At 48.1% G+C, this 26,446-nt stretch overlaps 2 protein-coding genes and 1 pseudogene across 5 annotated transcripts; all 3 read left to right on the forward strand.

Annotated features, from left to right (window-relative positions):
- The first annotated feature begins 446 nt into the window (after positions 1–446).
- Positions 447–1,244, forward strand: LOC136540260 (protein TOPLESS-RELATED PROTEIN 2-like). The gene is made up of 2 exons (XM_066532263.1): positions 447–830; positions 925–1,244. The coding sequence occupies exons 1-2, from the start codon at positions 751–753 to the stop codon at positions 1,109–1,111; spliced, it is 267 nt and encodes an 88-aa protein (XP_066388360.1). The 5' UTR covers positions 447–750; the 3' UTR covers positions 1,112–1,244.
- Positions 1,245–2,493: 1,249 nt separating this feature from the next.
- LOC136540262 (geraniol 8-hydroxylase-like) lies at positions 2,494–11,229 on the forward strand (annotated as a pseudogene).
- Positions 11,230–13,532: 2,303 nt separating this feature from the next.
- On the forward strand, positions 13,533–24,694 carry LOC136534497 (autophagy-related protein 9-like). 4 transcript variants are annotated; one of them, XM_066526944.1, is made up of 10 exons: positions 13,533–13,841; positions 14,587–15,220; positions 15,305–15,625; positions 16,354–16,576; positions 16,747–16,926; positions 17,475–17,681; positions 22,034–22,102; positions 22,191–22,261; positions 22,354–22,464; positions 23,545–24,694. In XM_066526944.1, exons 2-10 carry the CDS (start codon positions 14,646–14,648, stop codon positions 24,443–24,445), a joined length of 2,658 nt encoding a protein of 885 aa, XP_066383041.1. In that variant the 5' UTR covers positions 13,533–13,841; positions 14,587–14,645; the 3' UTR covers positions 24,446–24,694. The 4 variants fall into 4 exon arrangements, with proteins under 4 accessions (XP_066383041.1, XP_066383028.1, XP_066383023.1 ...); XM_066526931.1 differs by having other exon boundaries at positions 13,534–13,847; positions 22,034–22,111; XM_066526926.1 differs by having other exon boundaries at positions 13,534–13,841; positions 22,034–22,111.
- Positions 24,695–26,446: the final 1,752 nt, after the last annotated feature.

Below are 26,446 nucleotides of genomic sequence, written 5' to 3' on the forward strand. Positions count from 1 at the left end.
TTAAGCTCCAGGTGAAATTAAGTTGCAATTGTCATGCTGATAATGGGTAAATCTGAGCCATTTCTCGAGTTCTTTTGCTCTTGTTCTTTTGGTCCAGGTGAAATACTGTTAACCCAGGAATCCTATAGTGCATCAGTGTTATCCCATGGACTTTCATTTGATTTCCCTGTATTCCATGTGTCTGATTCTTTTGGGACTTTCAGATGCTCATCAGACTCCATCTTATCTTTCTCACCCCAACTGGATCCTGCATTAGACTTGGCATTTGGTCTTCCAATTCCATCTCCAGCATTTCCAGTTACCATCTGCCTTCTTTTTTCCCCTGGCATTTCTAGTTGCTGGGATGCTCCCAATTGCCATGGCCATCATCAGACTTCTTCTCCCAGGCACTATCACCTTCATTTCCTTTTCTTTTGTCAAATGTATTTTCTGATTTGTCCCATGGGTCATTTTTATTTGATGCCTCAGGAGTGCTGGACTTCTTCTCCCCATGGGACATTTTAAAGCATGGTTTGGTCAGCCAGGAATCATGATCCATGTTGATTTGGCTAACTGAATTGCAAAACTATGTTCAATTGTGGTTGTGAAAATGTAGAATTCACTAGTTTATTAGTTTGTGGTACTTTTAGAAAAGTATTGTGGCACTATAAGTGAGGTAGCAGTAGCAACCTTCAATGTCTGCATGGGTGGCGGCCCGAGGTTTAGGCGGGTTTTTGAGAGCTGGAGGCTCCGACTGTGATCAGGGGAGCCATGTCGTCTCTTAGCAGGGAGCTGGTTTTCCTCATCCTGCAGTTCCTCGATGAGGAGAAGTTCAAGGAGACGGTGCACAAGTGAGTACTCGCCATGATCATGAATGGGGTTTTTGGAGCCTTTCTTTGCTGGGTGAGCTGGGATTTCTGATGCTTTTTGCGGTTGCCCGTGCAGGCTGGAGCAGGAGTCGGGCTTCTACTTCAACATGAAGCACTTCGAGGACCTCGTGCAGGGCGGTGAGTGGGACGAGGTGGAGAGGTACCTCAGCGGCTTCACCATGCTGGAGGACAACCGCTACTCCATGAAGATCTTCTTTGACATCCGCAAGCAGAAGTACCTCGAGGCCCTTGATAGGCTCTAATCTGTTAGCTTTAGTTTTAGGTATAATATGACTCAATGATGCATGCTGGTACTTTACTCATCTTGACTGAGACTTGAACTTTGAGATGAGATGGTAATGCTTTTGAATGTATTGATGCCGGATCATTTGAACATCATCTCTATGTAGCCCGGATGTCATTAATGAATGTGTTGAACATTTGGATCTTTATATGTATGCTATCTATTATATATTTTTTTTAATCTGGACGAAATGAATTTTTCTGTGAGTTCACCTAGACCGACAGAAAAAAAACATGAGTTTTTCTGTGCGTTTATTTCTTTTTTCTGTGTGGATTAACACACAGAAAAATTAGTTTTAATCTGGGCGAACACAATTTTTCTGTGCGTGCGAGACCCACAGAAAAATTGTTTCTGACGGTGAACCCACAGAAAAATTGGATTTTTCTGTCATTATATTTCTGTGGGTATTTTTCTGAGGGTACACCGTCAGAAAAATATTTTTCTGACGGTATTCGAATTTTTCCGTGGGTTTTCGCACCGTCAGAAAAAATCGAGATTCTAGTAGTGAGAGGTGTGACTATGGCCATGTTCGCTTGTCTTATGAGCCGTATTGTTTCAGCGAAGGAACATTATTTTTCTCTCATAACGAATCAGCGAATAATACTTTCACCTATGGCTTTTCAGCGAAACGAACGGGACCTATGTCTCATATTAGTTTCCGTCCTACGTCACATAATTCCAAGATGACATTGTCGTCACGCGGCCAGCATGAAAGCAACACAGCCCATCCTTTTTGTTGTCCTCTCATAACTAATAATTTAATACAGATGTAAACAGAAAAATACATAGTCACAAAGTAGAATAACTATTTATTATTCCTTAAATATTGATGATTAGAGCTCCCACGCGCGTGTATATATATATATATATATATATGAGCCGTATTTAAATATGTAGGACTACTTACTAGTTGGACCTAAAAATTAGCCTAAATCACATGTAATTGGCTAACAATAGTTAAAGATTTTAAAAAATAATAAATCATCTATTAGTTTCCTGCTTTGGATGCACTAGAGGCTAGAGCTAGTTTTACCTAATTTTATAACTAACAATTAGCTCTTGCAAACAGGTCCATAGTCCGGCTAATAAGATATAAGAGTTTGCCTAGAACCTATACATAGATAACGCCATAACTAAAAACGGACTAGAATTATCATTTTTCTAGTCGTCTTCTTCTTTTTACAATTTTCGGCGACAGAGACGTAGATATTAATTCGCCATGGCTCAATCAATCACGGTCCGTAGCTTTGCAGCCGGAGCTCAACCAATCACGCGGTCCGTAGACCGTAGCTTAGCAGCCAGCAAAATTCCAAAAAGTCCTCACACGTACTATTACTCGTGCCGTAGGGCCTGTCCGGCGTCCGCCTCTACAAGAACAAGACCACGTCGCATAGTAATGCACCCGTGCCACGGAGCTCAGCTCAGTAGCTCACCATGGAGCTCTTCCACCTCTACACGCTATGTGCCATCCTCATCGTCTCTTCCCTGTACCTCTGCTTCTTCTTCGCCGGCAGCCGCCGCAACCTTCCCCCGGGCCCCCGCCCGCTGCCTCTCGTTGGCAACCTCCTCGACCTCGGCGCCCACCCACACCGCTCCCTCGCGCGACTCGCGGCGCGCCACGGCCCGCTCATGGCGCTGCGCCTCGGGTCGGTCACCACGGTCGACGCATCCTCCGCGGACGCCGCGCGCGACGTCCTCCAGCGCCACGACGCCGCCTTCTCGACGCGCTCCGTCCCGGACGCCGCCCGGGCGTGCGCGCACGACGAGCACTCCATGGCTGGCTCTCGCCGGGGAGCCCCCGGTGGCGCGCCCTGCGCAAGGTGTGCTCCGCGGAGCTCTTCGCGCCTCGACGCGCACCAGGCCCCCGCCGCGGCAAGGTGCAGCGGCTCGTGTCGCACGTGGCCGGACTGGCGCGCCAAGGCGCGGCCGTCGACGTCCGCCGCGTGGCCTTCACGACGGCCCTTAACCTGCTGTCCTGCACCATCTTGTCCGCCGACCTTGCGGACCTTGATGACCGCGGCGCGTCGGGTGAGTTCATGGAGGTGATCGAGGAGTTCCCGGTGGCCGTCGGGGCGCCGAACTTGTCGGACTTCTTCCCGGCAATCGCGCCGTTGGACCCGCAGCGGCTGAGGGCGCGCCTCGTGAGGGTGTTCAAGAAGTTGCACGCCATTTTCGACGAGCAGATTGAGCGGCGCATGCAGGAGCGCGACGCCGGGGATCCACGCAAGAACGACTTCCTGGACCTGTTGCTCGACTACCGCGGCGCTGAGGACGGCCGGGGCTTCGATTGGCAAACGCTGCTGTCATTGCTTACGGTAACTCCTTTCCCCATTCCACCACGACATACAACGCTGGGTGTTTTGGTTCTTCTTCGGGTAGACGAGGTTTTCTACACAAAAAGTATCAACACTACAATACCAAATGTCCAAATCAGTTCTATTATTAAATTAAATTCATCGTAGAATATATCCATATATTATATTTATTTAGTTTTATAAATTTTCCGTACGAAATTTTGATAAATTTGTCCAAATTCAAACAAATTTAACTAAGAACAAACCCAAGTACATTCAAATTTGGAACCGAGGTATACTGAATAGCTACCACTAAAGGAGAAGCATTTTCGAGGTGGAAAACTTGTTCATAGAAGAGAACTGCCCCTGGAAACTTGCTTCCACTTTGTTCATTTGGACGGTGCAAGCTTTTGCTTCGCTCTAAGAGCATCTTCAATAGATTAAGAATAAGTGATCCAATTTTCGTACAATCAGGAATAAAAGAGATTAAAGGCAAAAATCAAGCTTTAACACATCGTCTTTTCAATCCCATTTCTCTATATATTTTTCCTCAATTGAGAAAATCACCACCTCAATCCATAAAAAAAGGAGAAGAAGCGACATTTTTCTCAATCCCCTTTCTCTATTCCTCTCTCGCTAACCTCCATAACCAATCGGCTCGGTTTTAATTTGAGGCAACATCGTGATCCACACGCTTGCTCTTAGAGAGCGGTCCCCACTTCCACCACCGCTAGTCCTCCTCCCTTCCCCCTCCGGCATCTCGCTGTAATAAATTTTCGAGTAGATCAAGTTCTTTAGGGTAGAGTCTCTGCTCAAGTTTCTTGGTATTAGGGTTTTATCTTCTCCTCCTTCCCGGCGACGACGAGGGAGCAGGGTGGATTCGTTTTCTCCATGGCGGCTCTGTTGAAGATGAGAACGATAACTACAGAGTCAGCAACTTCCTCGACATGACGACATGGAGACTTAGTTTTTCAAACGGCGACGTCAAGGTGGAGATGATGTCGCCACAATGGAATAATTTTCTCCAGTCTCTTCTCTGTTTTGTTGTGGTTAGATCTAACCACGATGAAAGACTAGGGAGAATAAGTTTTAGATTAGTCTTTCTTATTCTTCGGTGGCAGCAAGAAGAAGAAGGAAGACACATGAAAGAATAAGTTTCTCAACTCCATGTGCAGGAATCAGCGACGAAGCCAGGAATCGACGAAGCTAGGGCTGGCTTCCTCTTCTTCTTCCTCCAGCCCCTCCTTGCCTTCTTCTTCCTCCTCATGGCGGTAGCCCGGGCTAAGCCCGGGCTCCATGTAAATCATGGCCGTAGGGGGGGCTGGAGCACGGGTAGCCCCCCCGCTGGCTTCGTCGCTGGCAGGAATGATGGTCGTCGTTCGTTGGGCATATGTTCTCAGGCATTTTACCAAGTGTTTGCATGTACGGTCATCTATACGAATTGTCATACACGTTTGGATTTGAGATTTGGAGCTATCCAAGCATAGGTACAATATAAATGGAGAGCATTTTTTTTATATACGTAGCGTATTCCAGAGAGCTGGTGACGTAATGATGGACTCAACTGTAATCCAATATAACTCTTCTTTTCGTAAAAAAAATCCATCGGCTCGGGCTGCCGTTGCACTCTCACCATGCCCTTGCGCAGCCCCGCTCGCCGCGAGCCACCCGCCGTTGCTGCGCCACGCCCCACATCGAGTTGAGCCCGTCCTCCGCCTCGCCTGCACCCCCATGTTGGGCGAGTTGCCGCCGCCAGTGCCCGCACCCGCTGAGTCTCGCCCACTGCTACTCCATTTGCGGGCGTGCCCGCTTGCGGTGTATACATGAGAAACGAGATGAGAGAGAAAGGAAGAAGGGAGAAAAAGGAGATTTATGTAGCATGTCAGGCTCACGTACAAGGGATGATATTTAGGCTGCGTTTGGCCGGTTGAAAAACTAGCCGGAATTCACCGTAGCCGGCTGAAATTTCACTGTTTACATTCTCATAAATTTTTTTAGGTTCATCCAGATTCTTCTAAATTTCTCCAAGCGAACAGTGCCTTAGCTTGTTCGTCTGCAGGAAAAAGTCCTTGCTGCAGCCTGCTGCTGCCACTACAGAGATTTGAAAGAGGAAAAAAGCTACAGCTGCAGCAGCAATGGGTTTTTTTTTTCAGCGGCCGAACAATCCAATTTTTATCAATTTTCTGGAGCACATATTCCCTATATACGTAGTAATCCAGTTTTCTCAATCGCTATACTAGATTTTAGGAGAAATGGGAAAGGGGATCTAGTGAAGATACTCTGACGTCATTAGAAGAAGGCTAAGATTGTAAGGGAGGGAAGCCGGACAAAAAATCCTAAACAATAGGGGCAAAACCCTTATAACCACTTCTGCAACTTGGTTATGGACACATCACTGAACATAACAACACGATTTTAAACGAGAACCGACAAATCCACACAACTATATGGTTTTTTAGCAGACTAAAAAAACAGGACAACAGGTTGGTACAGTCCCTTCAACTCTTCTAAATCAGTACAAGTTTGGCAGATCTTCTGCCGACTGATTAGAAAAAAGTTAGTTTTGCACGATGTTGACCTAGCGTCAATCTTGTTATACATGATAGAAAAAATGTAAAGAACATGTGATGCTTCAACTCTTCTATAAATCAGTACAAGTTCGGCAGATCTTTTGCTGACCGCTTAGAAAAAAGTTATATAGTTTTGCACAATGTTGACCTAGCGTTAAATTGACTTGGAACGGCCAAATATTTGCTACATACAGACACGGGCTCATCCAGAATATACGAAAGAAAATGTGTGGACGAAGGCCATTAAGTAACAAAAAACGTGTCAATTGAGAAGAAAAACTCAATTCCGTGGCTGTAAAAGCATGCAACTACTGACTGTCGGTACTCCTCCTCCGAGTATCCCATAAAGGTAGATTGATCGGCAGGAGAGCATGAGATTAAGAACAAGAAGACAACAGAGACACACGAGTTAGACAGGTTCAAGCTGTCAGTATGACGTAATACCATACTCATGTGGTCTGTTGGTTTGTATTAGCTATCGTATGATATTGCGTGTGTTTAGAGGGTGTCCCTGCCCGCCTTATATAGTCCGGGGAGCAGGGTTAGAAGTCGGTTAGATCTGAGAGATAACCGGAAAGTAATAACTGATTACAGGAATCTTGAGATCATATATATCATAACAGATCTCGTAGTATCTTCAGGATATCTTCCAGATGTCTTGCGGAAGGCGCTGACCAGAGTCGTGTCCCGCAAGACTTCGTCTTATGGGTTGGGCCGCCCCCGAGGGCGTAGCCCATGTGGTCTGCCATGGATACCGGGGGCCATACCCCCACAGCTAGTCCCCAAGCCTGACAGTAGGTGACGTAGTTACGTGGTGCCAGGGTCAGAAAGTAGAAGATCAGCCGAGCAGACAGTCAGTCCTTGGGCGTAGCCACGAGATGAGAACAAGCACATTCACCGCAAGGTGAAGTGTAACCACTTAGTCCCCGAGCCTGCTGGAAGATGAAGAATGAATCTTGTAGCAGGGTCAAAGAAAAAAAAATCTAAAAGCTTGCTGACGTCGTCTGACATGCGCGTATCAAGACCCCAGACGTGCTGCCTAAGATCAGCACCCTGATCCGAACAGCATGGAGTAGCTTGATAGCACACCGACGAGACGTAGCAAGATCCGACCACTAAGAGAGCACCGAGGAGTCCCCGGTGTCACTGGCAATGACCGTGCACCGAGGAGCGAGGAGTCCCCTGCGTCGCTGGTGAAGTCCGAGCACCAAGGAGCGAGGAGTCCCCGGCGTCACTAGCGATGACCGAGCACCGAGGAGCGAGGAGTCCCCGGCATCGCTGGTAATGTCCGAGCACCGAGGAGCGAGGAGTCCCCGGCGTCGCTGGCGATGACCGAGCACCAAGGAGCGAGGAGTCCCCGGCGTCGTTGGCGATGACCGAGCACCGAGGAGCGAGGAGTCCCCAACATCGCTGGCGATGACCGAGCACCAAGGAGCGAGGACTCCTCCGGCGTCGCTGGCGATGACCGAGCACCGAGGAGCGAGGAGTCCCCGACGTCGCTGGTGATGTCCGAGCACCGAGGAGTCCCCGGCGTCGCTGGCGATGACCGAGCACCGAGGACCGAGGAGTCCCCGGCGTCGCTGGTGATGACCGAGCACCGAGGACTGAGGAGTCCCGACGTCGCTGGCGATGACCGAGCATCGAGGAGCGAGGAGTCCCTGGCGTTGCTAGCGATGACCGAGCACCGAGGAGTCCCTGACATAGCTGGCGATGTTCGAGCATCGAGGAGTTCCCGGCGAAGCTGGCGAGGTCCAAGCACCAAAAAGCGAGGAGTCCCCGGCGTCGCTGGCGATGACCGAGCACCGAGGAGCGAGGAGTCCCTGGCGTTGCTGACGATGACCGAGCACCGAGGAGTCCCCGATATAGCTGGCGATGTCCGAGCACCGAGGAGTTTCCAGCGAAGCTGGCGATGTCCGAGCACCGAGGAGTTTCCGGCGAAGCTGGCGAGGTCCGAGCACCGAAAAACGAGGAGTCCCCGGCGTCGCTGGCGATGATCGAGCACCGAGGAGCGAGGAGTCCCCGGCGTCGCTGGTGATGACCGAGCACCGAGGAGCGAGGAGTCCCCAGCGTCACTGGCGATGACCGAGCACCGAGGAGCGAGGAGTCCCCGGCATCACTGGCGATGACCGAGCACCGAGGAGCGAGGAGTTCTCGATGTCGCTGGCGATGTCCGAGCACCGATGAGCGAGGAGTCCCGACGTCGCTGGCGATGACCGAGCATTAAGGAGCGAGGAGTCCCTGGCGTCGCTGGCGATAACTGAGCACCGAGGAGTTCCAGGCGAAGTTGGCGAGGTCCGAGCACCGATGAGTCCCCGGCGTAGCTGGCGACGTCCGTGCGGTGAAGTGTGCCCACTTACTCCTCGAGCACGAAGAAACCGAGCACCGAGGAGTCCTCGGTGTAACTAGCGATGAAACACGAGCGACGAACAGTCTGGTCAACTGGTCGGCGGCGAAGTGAGCATTGAGTAGAAGCGACTGACGAACAGTCCGATCAACTGGTCGGCGACAGAGTCGATGATCCTAGTGGTCCGACCAGTTGATCAGTGGTGAAGTCCGAGCACCAGGTGATCCAATCACCTGGACGATGGTCCTGCAATACAAATATGTAGAACGGGTAGTACATGATGTACAAATATATGAACTCCGGAGAAAAATCAGCAATGACGATGAAATAGCGTAAGTAGCTCGGCGATTAGTTGGTGTGAAGATGTATTTAATATAAACCGCTCGAACAGTTAGTGTGAAGCTGAGTCTCCAGTCCTAGTTAGCTTGTTAACCATAACGCGAAGCGCGGAGCCCATACACGTGTAGGAGGAACAAGCGTCGCTAAGGAGCCGCTGTCGGCCACCCATAACGCAGAGGGCAGACGCTCGTGCACGTGTAGGGAGGAGCCGGAGATAGGGCCGTCTCTAGAGGCGTCCGAGCATCAACAGGACTGTTCGGGGGTTTAAAAAATTGTTTGGAGAGCAAACATGGAGAAAACAGTTCAGAGAAACATCATGGCGACATATGGAGATTGGAGAATATTTAGGAAAATATTAAAGCGTGACTTAGCTTTAGACAGAATGACTGGTCGGCGGCGTACGACGCTATCGGATCGGCGAGAGGATTGACGTCTTCAACCTAGTCGACGAATCTGCCCCTCAGGGCATGTTGGTAAGCGGCAGCGACGTTGGTGAGCCCGAAGGGTAGAGCTGTAACTCTTGGAGTTTTTCGGGCAGCCTCCGATAGATTTGGATCGGATGGTGGTCGGCGTTGAACCAAAGTGTCCAGAGCCGATTCGGCGATGAAGAGACAATCGGCGAGCTTTAGACCGACCCGATCGATGGATTCGATCAGATCATCGTTGTTGATCTGCCTCCTCTGGTAACGAGAAAGCGGGCAACGAGTTGTTGATGAAGGAGGCCTCGGAAGCGGTTCCAAGGTCGGATCTGCAGTCGCAGGTGCGGGGATGATCGGAGCAGAATCGATCTGCACCGGCTCAAGGAGCTCTCCGACTCCGTTAGCGTTGATGGTCCATGAGATCAATCCGACCGTGAAGATCTGGCCAGGCTGCGGGAGGGACGAAGAGCCTGCGGAAAAAGTCATCTTGTTCGACAAAGAAACAACACGCACACCCCTATCTGGCGCGCCAACTGTCGACAAAATATCATCGGCAGTCCTCCGAGGGGTATCCCATGAAGATAGATTGATCGACAGGGGAGCGTGAGATCAAGAACAAGAAGGCAACAGAGACACACGCGTTAGACAGGTTTAGACCGTCAGTATGACGTAATACCCTACTCCTGTGGTTCGTTGGTTTGTATTAGCTATCGTATGATATTGCGTGTGTTTGGAGGGGGTCCCTACCCGCCTTATATAGTCCGGAGAGCAGGATTACAAATCGGTTAGATCTGAGAGATAACCGGAAAGTAATAACTGATTATAGGAATCTTGGGATCATACATATCCTAACAGATCTCGTAGTATTTTCATGATATCTTCCAGATGTCTTGCGGAAGGCGCCGACCAGAGTCGTGCCCCGCAAGACTTCGTCTTGTGGGCTGAACCGCCTCCGAGAGCACAGCCCATATAGTCTACCGTGAATACCGGAGGCCATACCCCCACACTACCTTTGTACCGTACATCTTATTCAAGGACAAGGGACTAACATTTTTCTTCGTCCCGGGTAGCTTCTCGATAACAAGTCTGATCAACGAGAAACGAAAAAAGAGTCAGGAAATACAACCTACACTGTTGCTTTTCAGTTTTACCATGCAAATAAAATCGGTTCAACACACAATTAGGCCTTGTTTGATGCACATGTGTTCATATCAATTCACGTGTGTTGAAGTGAATTTAGGTGGATACACATGTATTAAAGAAGCCTGAAGCAATCTGCGTATACACGCATCGCGGCATCGAAATATCTCATTCTACTCTTTGTTTTTTTTTCTCTGCAGGATTTATTCGCTGCTGCGACTGATACAAGCGCAGCCACGATAGAATGGGCGATGGCCGAGCTGTTACAGAGTCCCTCGTCGATGGCGAAGGCTCGTGACGAACTCGCACAAGCGATCGGCCCCAAACAAGAGATCGAGGAGTCCGACATCGGGCAGCTCAAGTATCTCCAGGCCATCGTGAAGGAGACGTTCCGCCTCCACCCTCCGGCGCCATTGCTGCTGCCCCGCCAAGCCGAAACGACGACGGAGATCAGAGGCTACACGGTGCCAAAGGGCACGCTCGTCCTGGTGAACGTGTGGGCGATCGGGCAGGACCGCGAGCTGTGGGCCGAGCCGGAGAAGTTCGTGCCGGAGAGGTTCCTGGAGGAGGAGATCGATTTCCGCGGCAGGGACTTCGAGCTCGTGCCGTTTGGGTCTGCCGCTGGCTGCTCGCATGGTGCACCTGATGCTCTCGACCTTGCTGCACCGATTTCAGTGGAGGCTTTCGGCGGATGTGGAGAGGAATGGAGTGGACATGTCTGAGAATTTTGGGTTGACGCTGGGGATGTCTACGCCACTCCAGGCTATGGCTAAACCAATTTGAATTGTTGTCATATATATAGGATGCACTGTTTTAAGGCACCATGTGTCCATGTTACCGATGGTTTTGTTGGGCGATTTAGTGGTTGATTTTTGGGAAACTCTCTCTGGTTGGGTGATTTAGGGGAAACTTTCGCTGGTAGCACTGTAATATGTAGACCGCAGAATCTCAGAGTTCTATATCATGTTCAGCTCTAAACCTGTAATGACATGTTCCTCTTCCTGTTAGGTTATGAACATGATAAACTAGTCCAATAACATGAACACCTAAGCAGCACGCAACGCTTTAAGCCCGGAGCCCCGGACCGCCACGTCTCGGACCAACGGCAGTCACTGATCCATCTCAGCGTCAGAGTCGCTGTCGCGTAACGCGTGCGTGCATGGCTGGTGCGTGGTGCCACCGGCTGCCCGGCTTGATCCGCTCTTGGAGGAGAGACGACGCTGACTGCTCTCTGCTCAAAGCCTCAAACCCAGAAGCAGCGCACGACGGCACATGCGAAGGCGTACGGCAGCCGAGCAGCGCATAGGTGTGGGTGTGGAAGCGTGGCTGGCCCGGAAGCAGCGCTATTGCCACGCCCATGCGTATACATACGTATATACAGCAATGGACCAGCTAAAAAATCACAAAGAAAACAACGAAATCATTCCTTGCACCGTCTGATGCGAAGAAGAATTGGGTCTCGGAGACCTTAGAACTATGTTAGGCTGTCTTCAACACACGAGACCCATCGTGGAATCCAAACTTATAGTCCCGTTCGGCTTACTCCATATTCAGCTGGTTTTTTCAGCCGAAACAGTATTTTTCTCTCACAACAATTCAGCTAGAATAGTATTTTTCAGCCAAGATTCAGCAAGTCGAACGGGGCCACTGGAAGACCCATTTTAGATGCTAGGAAATACATAACTCAAATCTGAGTATCCTCTCTTATGGAGACTTATTTGCAGAAATGGTTGTCTTTTGAGTCTTGTTGTTGGAGAAGACAAAAATAAATATTGAACTATTTATCTGTAGCGCTATCCAAATGATGAACGAGTCTTTATGTGTAGGTTGACGGGCAGTCCGTACCGGCTCGCTGTTTCTTTCCTGAAAAAGGCCATGTTCAGCTTGCTGAATCTTGATTGAAATTGGCTGAAAAATACTGTTTCTGGCTAAAATGTTGTGAGAGAAAAATATTGTTCCAGCTAAAAAAAGAAGCCGAACAAACCGGATATGGGGTAAGCCGAACGGGACTAAAGAAGAAGGTGAGACTGACTCCAACGAAGAGCACCCAAAAGCGAGACGCATTGCCGGTTTTACATCGCGCACAGTGAAAGGGTCTGTAACCCATAAACTCCGTTCTCCAACCGTCGGGCGCAACAGAGCGTCCTCTTCCTCTCGCGAGCGCCGCCGCCTCTTCCCTTCCTCCTCTCCCGGCGAGCTCCGTCCCTTCCTCCTCTCCCGGCGAGCTCGGCCCCGGCGCGCTCCGCCCCGGCGAGCTCGGCCCCGGCGCGCTCCGCCCCGACGCGGGCGAGCTCGGCCCCGGCGACGGTCGTCCCCTAGCTCGTGGTGGTGGGACCCGCCTGTGTGGAGGAGATGCAAAGGGAACGAGAGAGGACGTAAGTTTGCGTACCGTGTTTCGTCAGACGCAAAATTGCTGCTGTGTTTGGGGACTCCGTTGGAGGATGATTTTTCCCCTACAAAAGCACTGTGCACTACGCAAAATGCGGATGGTCACAATTTGGGTAGTCTGTTGTAGACAGTCTGATAAGCTCTAGCCCCAAATGACAGTGGCCATGTTTGGATACTCTAACTCGGCTAGAGCTAGAGTTAGTTTCTAACTCTAACTCTATCCCTAAACTAACTCTAGCCCTTTAGGTGTTTGGATGCAAGGGTTAGATTAGCAACTACCAACAGCGACGCCACTTGTCATCATCTATAAATTTTATCTAAATATATCCATGTGAGATCTTGTTTTGAAGGATTTATTTAAACGAATTCAATGGTGTAATCGGAATTTAATTTGGGTTTTTGGTTTGTGAGTTATAACATTTTTTTGTTAGGAGAAAAGTGGGATCCGCCCTTGATTTCCTCCCGCGCATGGACAGGAGCAGCAGCCGGGGGACATAGCGGACCAAATTCCTGTGGGCCCCACGTAACTATCTCAATCTAACCCAAATAAGCACCTCTTGGGTGGGATAGTTTTTTGGGGTGGGTTAGATGCATCTAACTCCAATCTAACCCTCATGTTTGGATACTTGAGGGCTATTTCACTCCAATCTAACCAAATCTAACTCTATCCCTAGGATCCAAACATGGCGATTTGGGGTGGGTTAGATGCATCTAACTCCAATCTAACCCTCATGCTTGCTCAACAGTTATAATGAATAAACTAATCATCGGCCGGTCCCACGCGCAAGCCATTGCGATTCCCAATTCCTTGGCGATTAACGCAACGCAACACACGAAGAAACCCGCGGATAAACGGAACGAACAAAACTATTCCCCTCCCATACGATTCCCCTCCTCGATCCCGTCACGTCTCCTGAAACGCACGCCCTCTCTTCCCTGCTGCCCCCTTGCCTTCCCTGTCGTCTCCTCGTCTGCTTTCGCCCCCTCGCGCAATTTCCCCAGCCCGCACCCCATCCCAACTCCGGCGGCGCTGCAGTCCACCGCAAGTCACCTCCTCACGCGAAGTCTCCAGCCCTCGCCGCTCCGCGCTTCTCCCCCCTGCCCACAACCCGCGCCCCCCCCCCCCCCCCCCCCCCCCACCACCACCACACACACACCTCGCGCTTGCGCCCCGCCGATCGCCGGCGCTCCTCAGGTCGGTGTAAGCGCCTTTCTCCTCTTCGCGTGGATTTTATTTTCTGGCGATTGTGTGGATAGATAGATTGACGGGACGAGTTCGATTTGATTCCAGCGTTTTGGCGTCAATTAGCTGACAACCTTGGTAGTTGAACCGGTCATGCGTTGTGGGGATGGTTTAGACGTTGGTGGTGTGGGTAGAGAGTACGGATTTTGCTGATAGTTAGCTCAACCTATTGGTTAGCTGCTGAAGCGTGGGGGTCTAGCCGTGTAGGGCATCGAGCTGCTTTTGCTGAAGCACGCCCTTGATATGTGAAGGGAGCAGGTGTTATACAATTACGTTTTGGCCATTTTGGTCTTAGTGAGGAGTTGATTGATTAATCCATTGATGCAAAGAACTTGAGGGTAGTTCAGCTTCGGCTGCAAACCTGCAACTATTGCTGCTTGGTGCTAGATGTGGTAAGCTGGTAGAAATTTAGTTCTTGGCATAGCAGAATTTCGTTTTGTTCAGGAATGATAGCTACTCATATGTTTGATTTCGCTTTGATGCCTTCCAAATGTACTTGTTTAAGCTTGCCCAGGACTTAATTTTGGATTTGCTTCTGCTCTAAATAGTAATTATTTTCCATTTTACATCACTTTTATTTAATTGACCGACTTTGTCTTAATTTGTGAGTTTTGGAGGAACTCTGGTTTCATTGTGCTGCTACTTCAATCGAGTATATGGTGGTATGCAAAATGTGAATATTTGTTTTTCCATATAGGTGTGTGTGTCTGGCATGGCAAGGGACCTATCTACTGGCCCTGCCTTCTCTTTTCATGAATGATGTCCTTCCTTTCGAAGGACACTCATGCACAAACAAGACTTAACTGGCCATGGAGAATCCAATCGCCGTTATCAGCGCAGCTGCTTGTTGATATTCCACCTGAAATAGAGTTGTCCGACTACCGGAGGTTGCCAAGTTCTGGAAGTGAGAGCCCATCTGGACTTCTCCATGGCGAAGGTGTCAAGGAAGAACATATCCCTGATTTGGACATTTTCTTTGAAAGGCTTTACGAATATTTCTGTGCAAAAGGGCTCAGGTGTATCATTACCAAATGGATAATAGAGGTCCTTAATGTACTTTTTATGGTATGCTGTATCGGGTTCTTTTTCTTATTTGTTGATTGGGATAATCTTATTCATTTGAAATGCGGAGTGGAGGCACTTGAATCTGGGGAGAAACCATGTGATCTGGTGAAGGTCATTAAGCATGACCCATTAGTTCCCTTCACGTTGCCCAAAATGATAATTGTTGGATCAATGGTCATAATGACAGCTTATGGACTTACCAACTTCCTCAAGTTCTTTGTACAGTTAAGAAGTACACTCAATGTTCGTCAGTTCTACTATGACAGGTAACTTTTCTGCTTATGTGCTTTTTTTTTTCCTTTTTAGCTCATAGCAATTATTTTGCCCTTATCCTGTTTACCTTCGTGCAGACTTAAGGTGAATGATCTTGAGATTCAGACTATATCATGGCCCAAAATAATTGAGAAGGTTGTCCTGCTCCAGAAATCTCAAAAACTTTGTGTTGTTAGGGATCTCTCAGAGCATGATATTATCATGAGAATCATGAGGAAAGAAAATTATTTGATAGGGATGGTCAATAAAGGCATTCTTTCATTTCCAATTCATTCTTGTGTGCCTGGGGCTGGCCCGACTGTTGGATCACATGGGCATGGAAGGAGAAACTATCTGATACTTCCAAAGGCCCTCGAATGGACCTTAAATTGGTGCATCTTTCAAAGTATGTTTGATAGGTAAGGAAGTCTGTGACTGCTTCCATTGGATCTTATTTCTTTCTTAATTTTTGTAAAATATTGTTGGCTAAAATGCTTTAGACTCTACATGACCAAGCTATGTGCTTGTTTTTACATGGTACTCTTTCTTTGGATATTAGCTTAGCCCAGAGCAACTAGGCCATTTATGGAAGGAAAAGGGGAGCAACTAGGCATTAAGAAGGCATAAGCTGTTAAAGCTGCTGCTTCAGCACATAGCTGCATCGGAACTTTAGAAGTCTGAAATAAATCAGCCAACTGTCAATACCAATTTTTATTATTTTACTTATTTTAGTTAATACTGGAGGCACTTTGTATATATCAGAACTCCGTCATAACATGAACATAGTGTGTATACTGGCATAGCAGTTTCTAAGTTCTAAAACAATCTGTACTAGCATTTTCTAGGTGACCAGATGTATTGTGTCATTTACTTTGTTAGCTTAAATAACCTATCCAAATAGAACGGATCATTTATGATGAATCCTAGTCCTCACGTCCATCAGAAGCTCATCCAACATATCATGTACAGGCTAGAATCTAGACTCCCCAACTTCCAATGCGTATACCAGATGGCTTTCTACCAAGCACTCATACATTGCTTCGGGATGGTTCAAATCATTGTGTTTACTAATAATTTGTTTTATTTCACTAGAGTTTGCTTCCTCTTCATTGAATTCTTTTACTAAACATTCATTCTCTTTTTTCAGTAAATTTTGTGTAAGGAAAGAGTTTTTGACAAGCCCAGATGTGTTGAAAAAGCGACTTATATTTGTTGGCATTGCAATGCTTATCCTATCACCCTGCCTTGTGATATTTCCATTGGTTTACGTCATTCTAAGGCATGCTGAAGAAATTTATAATCACCCCAGTACAGCATCATCTAGACGATGGTCAAACTTATCGAGGTGGATCTTTAGGGAGTATAATGAGGTAGCTTCTACTCAGACTCATCATTAGTTTTTCTTGTATTGCAGCTGATATCTAAATGAATCTTTGGGCTCTCCAGCTTTCCCTTTCTTAATTTTTGTGGCTAATCAATCTCATAGTCAGTATCTGCGAGTATTGTTTTACTGATCTAAAAGTGATTACAAACATTGCAGGTTGATCACTTCTTCAGACACAGAATGAACAACGGTGTTGTTCATTCTTTAAATTACTTGAAGCAATTTCCAACCCCACTGATTTCCATCATAGCTAAATTTGTATCTTTTGTTTCTGGTGGCTTGGCTGGTGCTCTAATAATCATTGGATTTGTGGGTGAATCTATTCTTGAAGGACATGTAAGCCCTACTTTTTGTATTGTTTCTTTGTCTAAATTGCAAATACCTGCTATAAGTCACTTCAAGATGCAAATACCTCCTTGGTAGAATAGCCGTGTTTATCCTACAAGTATAGTCCCAATGAAGTCTTACTTTATGGGATCCACATATTTGCCTTGATGTGAGCTCAGAGTGTTCCATATATAGTTGGTCACCATAGGAAGGAGAGGGTGGTGTGGGAGGGTTTGACGACATATTAGGTTACCACATTTGATTCAGTGGACTTGAGTACATAGTTTTAATCATCATCACCCCCCAATCTTTTCATGCTGGCAACAAGTGCCAAACACGTGAGGTCACAACTTGCATCAAGTGAGAATTATGCATATGGATTAGATCTGTGGGGGTGGTAAATGCAACTATTTTATGGCATATTTGCAACTTGAAATAACTTCTAGGGATCTTTGCAACTTGATGTGACTTGTATGGGGATATTAGCATTTTCTTTTGTATTTTTGTAGTGCATGTATCTTATTCACTTTGTAGAATCTTATATGTTATGTCTGTAGATTTTTGGAAGAAATCTTCTCTGGTATACTATTGTTTTTGGAACAATAGCAGCTATAAGTCGAAAAGTAGTGGCTGATGAGCTTCAAGTTATTGACCCAGAAGGGGCCATGTGCCTCGCGGTTCACCAAACACATTACATGCCAAAGCGGTGGCGTGGTAAAGAGAACAGCGAACTTGTCCGGAGAGAATTTGAGACATTATTTCAGGTAACTAATTGACCTCTAGTTACAGTTCATTTAAGATAGCTTAGCTGGCTCAGAATTGATACCAACTGGCCAAGGTATTAAAAGATCTTCACGTGCAAGCTATACCATCTAGCTTTAAAATGAGTGTTCTAAACTTCCAATCCATCCATTTTCTTTGTATTCATTGACCCCTGTTAGCAACCTGGTACTGGATTGCAGAGAATAGGAGGAAATCAGAGGAGGAAGTAGTAGAATCTTAGGGTATCGAGAGGAAGAAGAGGAACAGTAAGAGGGGGGGAGAGTTCTAGGAAAGGAGATAACCTGTTGGTTAATTGGTTCTGTAATGCTTGATGCCCTTCTCGCTGCTGACCCTTGGCATATGTAATCTCCCATCCAATGTCTGGACTGGGCTCGAGGCCCATGGCCCATATGACTGTCCCAACCATGGCTAGTTCCTAACATTCCCCTCTCCTTAAGATTCGGCTTGCCCCCAAGCCGATAGAGAAGGATGGAACCACCGGGATCCCAAGGAAACTGGACGATCCTGTGTTTCTTCAATTCCTTCATGGAAAGGTGTCTGCCAGCATTTTTGTGTAGGGCAGGTGGAGCTGCAGGATTCTTCACAGTTGGTTTAGACTTTGCAGACTTGGAGGATAGGATATCAAGAATGAGATCATCAAGACTCTCATCAATACGATAGAATCCTTTCATCATCTGACTATAGCCTACTAAACATTGTTCAGATGCTTCCTTCAGAAGTTTGACAATAAGAGCTGCAGCAGCTGGACTCTCCATTCCAAGAGTAAGAGCTCGCTTCACCACTTCATGATGAAAAAGGGGCACTGCCCATTCTCTGATGCACCTACAAGCCTCAGTTGAATCACCATTTCTGATGTATTGCTGTAGTAGATCAGGAATCCTCTTCTTCACCTCTTCTATTATGATGTGAGTTGAACTACCCCATTGTCTCTCAATTAACTCTGCGTGGTGGGGTGCTGAAAGATAGTTGTTCTCTGCAATTTGTACAAGACTGGCCAGCTGACGATGCCCGGAAGTTGTGCTCCAAAAATTGATGCAGACCCCACAATGCTTCATGTGAACCCAACATGTGTTGTAGATCGGTGAAACTACACTTGACTGAAGCAACCTCAGACTGGATACAGCTGAAATAGAAGCAAACTGAATAGGAGACAGCAGCTCATAAGATGACCACAGTAGTTGCGTCTTTCCATGAACAACACCCTGCAGTTCTGTTGTCTCTAGCAGTAGATATGGACAAGTCTTGGCCTTCATAGCAGTTCTGTTGGACGTGCTGCAGTAATAGATATCCTTGGACTTGTTCTGTTGCATTGCTTTTGGATTGATTACACAGCTGAGAAATAAAAGCTTCACTTGTTGACCCATTGGTGTCCCAGACCAAAGCTTAACTCAAAGACACCACAAAGCTATATCATGGAATTCACACTCCCCAACAGATAACAACCAAGGATGGATGGTTATGCATAACTCACCATATAAGCAACATTGTATTGAGCCTGTACCATCCAAAGCAGCAAAGAAATCAACCTCAGTGATGCATAGCTGACCCAAGATCACCTCTCTAATTACTTTTCCACAGTTCTTCAGGATAGCATGAGAATATCTGAAAGAAGGCCATGGAAACTCTAGGTGCATAGCTGAACAGCGGCATGTGCACCAGTTGCTAGCAGCCTGGAAGAACTTAGTACGGAGAACGAGACACCACTCCAAGTGAACAACGAACAAACTCCAGGAATAATGGATCTGCTCTATACCTCTTGTATCCCAATCCTGTGACACCAGAGCTATATAACTATAAAAAAATGGCCAAGGAATTGGTCTGAGTTGGACTCCAAAACTCTGGAACACAACCTGCAGAGATAACGATCTAGGTGGAGGCCATGGTGACCACAGGTCCACAACCTTTTCCAAGCCATGCTTGAGTATGTATCGCTGATGAATCTGAGGTGGCCACGGGATCACCGAACTCAACTCAGTCATTTGCTGAAATTCCAGATGTACCTCACGCACAGTGGCATTGCAATCCAACAACAAAACACCCAGCATAGGAGTAGAGGCAAACATGGTAATGCACCTGCTGAATGGCCCACCGAGCAGCTCAGACAGGCTTGCAGGAGCCATCGTTGCAACCGACACCGGGGTAACCAGCTTGGAAGTGACATCCATGGCAAGCTTGAGGCCGTTGCACGGTGGCCGTGATTCCCTGTCAGTAGCACGAGCATAGAGCACCACGGCAGACATCAAAGCAGCATACTGAGAGAACACTGGTGCTTGCTCGCTTGCTGTTGTAGTTCGTCGACGGTGCGACATTTCATCGAACACCCCTTGGGCACGAATGGAGATGGTGGCAGGCTTACTCAAGGCTGCGACCCAGACCTTTGGTGGCTCATCCCGTGGAGTAGGGGCTGGTGACGACGTTACCATGGTGGGAGGCGTCGTGGACGACGAACGCGAGCGTCGGGGAAAAGGTTGCAGACCGCGTCCCACCGCCTTGTCGAACAGCCAGTAGAGCCGATGCCGCTCCTCGACAGGCATGGAGGCGATGTCCATGCAGACGCGGACGCCGACCGCACCATGCGAGACGCCAGGGAGGATGCCACTTGAGACGCCAGAGCAGATGCCTCCGCTGCTCGTTAGTCGCGTGCCGAGCATGCACGCATAGCCGAGGCAGACGCGGAGGAGCAGGCCGCGGTCCCCGAAGACGAGGCGGGCACGGAGGAGCTCGGCGCGGTCGGCGGAGCTGAGGCGGACGCGGAGATGAGCGAGACGAGGTCGTCCTGGAGAAGCTGGTACTGGAGTGACGGCCTGGGCGATCCCGGGCGAAGAGCGCGGGCACGTCGACGGCAGAGGTGGCGCGGCGAAAGAGGAGCGGCGCTGGAGCTGCGCTGGAACAAGCGTCAGACCCCTGCCCAGCTTGGCCGCCGAGAAGGTGTGCGGAGAGGTCGGTGGTGATGGAATCGACGATGGTGGGGTGGTCGATGACGGTGGTTAGGCCGCGAGGACTCTCCGCGGCGTCGAGCGTGGCTTGGACCACCTCGGGGTGGGACTCGTCGGTGGAGGCAGCGTCCCCATCGTTGCTGTGGAACTCGGGGTCGAAGGCGGCATCGGGCGCAGGTGCGAAGGGAAGGGCGACGGAGTCGGTGGAGATGGCGTCGGACGCGAGCTCGAGGGAGATGTCGGCACCGTCAGCAGCGTCGGTGGCGGCCGATTCCTCCAGGATGTGGGCAGACTGCTCGAACAGCCCACCCCAGTTGTCGGTGACGATGGATCGCGCCCCGCAGTGCTGCTCGTCGGAGTCGTTGCCTCCGTCGAAGAGGCCGCCCCAGTTGTCGGCGACTACGTCGTCTCCGACAGCAGCGGACTGGGTCGGAACGGTGACGCCCCAGGAGGTCTCCCGCACGGCGTCCTGCTTGGCCCACCTCGCGTCGAACTTGTCGAACAGCTTGTGGAGTTTGTGGAGTTCGTCGAGGATGAGTTGGGTAGAAGGAGAGATCTCGGAAGGGGGATTCATGGTGCTAGCAACCGAGAATCGATGGCTCTGGTACCAATTGTTAGCAACCTTGTACTGGATTGCAGAGAATAGGAGGAAATCAGAGGAGGAAGTATTAGAATCTTAGGGTATCGAGAGGAAGAAGAGGAACAGTAAGAGGGGAGAGTTCTAGGAAAGGAGATAACCCGTTGGTTAATTGGTTCTGTAATGCTTGATGCCCTTCTCGCTGCTGACCCTTGGCATATGTAATCTCCCATCCAATGTCTGGACTGGGCTCGAGGCCCATGGCCCATATGACTGTCCCAACCATGGCTAGTTCCTAACAACCCCTTTTTGAAACTCCCCATGCCATAGCAGTACTAAAAGAAATATTCTCAACTCCTTTTCTACTATCTCCATTTAATTTTGCAATGCATATTTTTATTGGAAAAAGTAACTTCCCATTTTTTTACCAATGATTATTCTAATTATATGGAAGTTCAGTATTCAAAAATTATAAGACTAGATTTGTTCTTCAAAGTACTTTTAATGTGATGTTGATTTGGTAATAAGTGACTATAAAGAGATATTAATGCAAAATATCCTAAAGATTTTTTCAAATACAAAATACGCCTTAAAAAAGAATGGAGGGGGTATTTTCTATCATTCTAACTTGAGCACTACTTCTAGTGGGGGAAATGGTAGTTTGGATCTTTGCTAGAAACTGTTTTGGGTAGCTATGTAGATTCATAGAAATCTGTCTATTGCATAGTTGCATTAAGATCTTGGTTAAGGCAATCAGCTTTGTGGTTTGCTGCTTCAATTATATGGCAATAAGAATTGACTTGACAATCTGTGTGTGCAGTATACTATAATTATGCTACTTGAAGAGATGGCCTCCATTTTCATCACTCCTTACTTGCTTATTTTTGAGGTACCAAAGGTAATATTCTGAACTAACTCAACATTGATTTTTATGTCATCCAAGTTTATTGACAGTTCTGAATTCTCATTATCCACAGCGAGTTGATGACATTCTGCGCTTCATCTCAGACTTCACAATTTATGTAGACGGAGTGGGAGATGTATGCAGGTCTTTGCTTCTGTTTCTGTTATTTTCGTAGTGCTTATTTTTGCTTGGCCTTTGCAATACTTAACACATTTATTTCTCTATGTTTACAATAGTCTGAGCTTGTTTGACTTCAAAAGACATGGAAATAGAAACTATGGGTCACCGTTCAATGCTCTTAAAGGTCTCAGGAGCTCCCAAGGGAAGATGGAGAAATCATTCTTAAGGTACATGCAATTTCAAATATTTCTTTTACTTTTTTACTAGGCATGTAGTGTGGTTTATCACAAGTGCATCGTAAGTGCTGTCAAGGATTGATTAGATGAATTGTAGTACTTCAATAGTTGTTTGCTCTGAAGTTGTGTGGCCAGCTTGCCTAGGCTAGGCAGCACCCCCAGGCGTCCGATTTTGTGAGCACCTGGGGCTGGATGGTGCTGTCTGGTCCGGGAAGCTAGCTGGGGCAGCAACCCAACAGGTGTACTTCTACTGTAGTGTCGTTGAATGCGATGCTTGCAAATTTATGTACCATTTGAGTGCCTTAGATTACTTAGATAGTTTGCTCCTGTAAAATGTGTACCATCTAAAATGGCACCTATCAACATTAAGTCCCTGTTTGGAAACGGGGGTTTCAGGAAGTAAATCCTTTGAATTTTGTAGAAGTGTGAACTAATCTGGAAAATTCTGAGAACATTCCCCCTACCCCCTCTTCCCAGGCCTTAATAGGGGGATTTGGTGGAAAATGATGTTGACTAGGCAAATGAAAACATCCAGTATTTCTAACTTTAATCGCTTGAAGGTACTAGTATATGAAGGCTTGCTTTTATCCTAAGTTTGGACAAGAGCACCTTTTTACTGTCACACCTTTTGCCGTTACTGCCCTGTTGACACTATAGATGTAGCAGAATATAGGCACTGACAATCTTTTAGCACTGATCTGAAGATATTCCAGGCATGAATCATTCAGCTTGGTCTGCTCTGTGTGCTATAGACGTAGTTCAGTAGTCTTATACAAGTAGTTCGAGGGGAAAAAAAAGTAGTCTTATACAAGCACTGATCAACAGCTTTAGCGAGCACCATTCTATTAAGTCAACTCTGCATATTGTACTCTTCGATCACATGCCTGGGTTTGGCTGCTTCCATAGAGGCCTGTACTACACTTATGCAATTTTCTCCCCCTCTTCTTTGGGAGGTCAAGATCAGAATAGGTTACCTGTCCTTAGATTTTCAAAGTTCAACCAGATTTTCTTGTCATTGCAAAACCAGGAGCAGCAATATGAAGACTAACCGTCTTACATGATTGTTTTCAGTTTTCAGAGTGTCTATCCATCATGGGAGCCAAATGCTGATGGCAAACAATTCTTATCTAACCTCCAAAGGTTCAAAGAAAAGCAAATACGTCAACAAGCTCTTGCACAATATCAAGCAATGGAAGCTTCAGGCTTTGTGGCAGGCACTAGAGGTCAAAGGGATGATACCTTCCAACAACTCAATAGCGATATTCATGGCCATGCTGAGGCCACTTTGCCTCCTGTTTATAACTTGAACCCCTTGGGATTGCTGGACACAGACCAAAGAACTCATCCATATATCCTGGACTGGTATTACATGTGTCATCCACCACGCTCGGATAGAGCTGAGGCCCCCCAATTTGAGCAAGCATTCCCTGAGACTGGTGTGAGCACAAGTCCACCAGCAAGGGAAACATCTGAAATTGAAGAAGTCGGAGAGTGGGATTACGAGTTGTACGAAAGGGTTCAAAGTCATCTGGGGGCATCCACATCAAGTGCTTTGTTCCGGAACACTCCAGTGAAGCACCATGGTACAGAAGATAACACTAACAGCAATTGGTGGGCACATGCCCCTGCATATCCTTCTGGTCCCGAGGGCAGCTTCATTGAGCCTCCAGAATTTGGAAATCGATACATGACACATCCTCATTCCAGTAATCACAGTGGCGATACATCAGAGGGAAGCACGGAGGATCTAGAGCAGAGCAATGGTAGAAGCAGCAGCGTGTGGAGGAGCCCTCAAGCTTTGTCCAAGACAAGATATATGGTCGACTCTGACATTGAGGAAGGGCTGAGCCTGCACTTTGCTGATGTCCATCAGAAGGATGAAGATGATAGACACCTGGTCATGGATCATCAAGATCCCGCGCCAGCTGGTCTTCCAGTAAGAATAATACCTAGAAGCAGTGACCCTGTGTAAGCTGGTTAAACTCCTCAGGATTAGTTGATGCATGCATGTTAACGGTTGTAATTTGTCGTTTGAACCACATCAGAATCAAATGATGCGTCTCGCCCATAAACTGTCAAAACAGCCATAGATTCTTTTGTACAGGTCAGTAACCTCCTGCTCTGTCCAGGGCGGGTATGATAGAAACATTCTTTTACAAGTTGGAAGGGTGCTTGGTAGCTGCAACATAAGTGCTGTAAAACTTCGGAGGCGTTCGTGACTTGGTTTAGGTCTTGCAAGGTTGCAGCATTGAAATGCAGAACTTGAATTAGCTAGCAATTGCTATCCAGTTTTTTCCTGGCGTAGCTTCTAGTGCGTCGTAGATCTACAGTTATGCAGACACGGACGCCCGATCGGCTGCAGATCCGGTGGGATCCGTTGCCGGAATCCTGTTGCCCTTGGCAGTTCAGCAGCAGGATGAGCGAAGCAATTCCTCTGCGCCTCTGTCATTCTGCCATGAAGTTTGCTGTTTTAGGGCACAGAAAGTCGTTGGCACGGTGATTCTGTTCTCTTAGAGCCAGGCAAGGAGCTTCCAGCTTTAGCTTTCTTGTCGCTCTCGAGATCGTTGTCCTTACAAAACGAGACCGTTTTGGTAGGTGTGAAAGTAGGTTTCGTACGCACGCAAGTCGATACCAAACTCTCGCAGCTATAGAAGCAGGCAGGCTGGAGCAGCAGGGCTCTTGAATTCCAGGGCAGACTGAGACCGGCGACACGTCACACGAATGAAGGTGACCCTGATCAGTGGTTTGCTACCAGTAAATCGGTAACTGTTCATGGTAAACTGCTTCATTAGATCTCCAAACACACAATCTGGAGAGAAAAAAATGGTGCAAAATAAAAGCTCTTTTGTGTCAGAGGAATCATCTCAATTTTGAAAACCACTTCGTCGCAACTCGGAAAACTCTGCTCGTTGCACTGGCTGTAGTGGTTGCCAAGGACCACTCCAGAGGGTCCTCTCGCCCTGCTGTCAACTCGGCGTTGATTAATTGTGATGATGGCGGTCGTACACCGAACCCATTCTCACACAGGATGGTTTCCCGCACGTTTTGCTCCCCAATCCCCATGGACTCCACCACAACCAACCACCCGTCGTTTTCGCGGATTCAAACCGGCAACGAACGCAACGGCCCGTCCCAAGCATACACTTCCCACCTGATCTCTCCCCACTCCCCCCTCCCTCTCGCACGCACCAACGGGAGAAGAGAGAGGAGTCCGCGGCGAGATGGCGGGAATAGGAATTAGGAAAAAGGTTGGGCGGTCATTTTCCCCCGAGTTGATCTACCGCACCGCAACTGCAGCTGCCCCGAAAGCAATGGCGGCGATCCGCGGCCGGGCGTCTCGTACCAGGCTTGGTCCGATCCGCGGCAGTTGGGCGGTAGGTCAGCAGTGGTTGGGAGACGCGGGCTCTTCTCGTTTCTTGCCGCCAAGGCTTGGTTCAGTTCCGTTCGTTCGGCATGCATGACACATGACCCGGTAAGCGTCGGCGTCGATCCTTCCGTCGTCACAACTCACAAGGCAGCCACAGCCTGAGGAGTCCAGGTCCCGGAAACCCTCGACAGCCAGCCGAGAGGAGGAGGTCGGCGAAAGCTCAGCTCCCGTGAAAGCGAGGCGCCGGCCAGTGTATTACGCGCCGCTGCTGCATGCGTGAATCTTTTCCTGGTTTCGTATCGAGGGGACAGACACAGAGGCAGCCGTGAGCACATATGTCACTGCAGGATCATTGGTCTACCCGAACCGATTTTCAATGTTGCTGTAGGAAGTCAAATGGTTTTGTTTTCAGCTGACAGCGAAACGGTGTCGGTAAATAGGTTGAAAAATAGTGTGTCCGCAAGGAAACTTGTACTCGAAATGATGAATTTGTGCGTGGACCAGTGGACGTTCATATGCAGGGCTTTTGACGAGGGATGTTGGTTTGCTGAAAGTTCAAATGAATTTTGTCAGATCAGCCGTCATACTCCGCCCATTATTCCGTTG

This window comes from Miscanthus floridulus, chromosome 2, assembly GCF_019320115.1.
Source record: "Miscanthus floridulus cultivar M001 chromosome 2, ASM1932011v1, whole genome shotgun sequence".
NCBI classification, from domain to species: Eukaryota; Viridiplantae; Streptophyta; class Magnoliopsida; order Poales; family Poaceae; genus Miscanthus; species Miscanthus floridulus.

Coding starts and splice junctions, on each gene's coding strand:
- LOC136540260 (XM_066532263.1), top strand. CDS start 751: ATGTCGTCTCTTAGCAGGGAGCTGGTTTTCCTCATCCTGCAGTTCCTC. Junction 831..924: donor TTCAAGGAGACGGTGCACAA/GTGAGTACTCGC, acceptor TTGCCCGTGCAG/GCTGGAGCAGGAGTCGGGCT.
- LOC136534497 (XM_066526931.1), top strand. CDS start 14,646: ATGATGTCCTTCCTTTCGAAGGACACTCATGCACAAACAAGACTTAAC. Junction 16,927..17,474: donor AATCTATTCTTGAAGGACAT/GTAAGCCCTACT, acceptor TTATGTCTGTAG/ATTTTTGGAAGAAATCTTCT. Junction 17,682..22,033: donor AATTTGAGACATTATTTCAG/GTAACTAATTGA, acceptor CTGTGTGTGCAG/TATACTATAATTATGCTACT.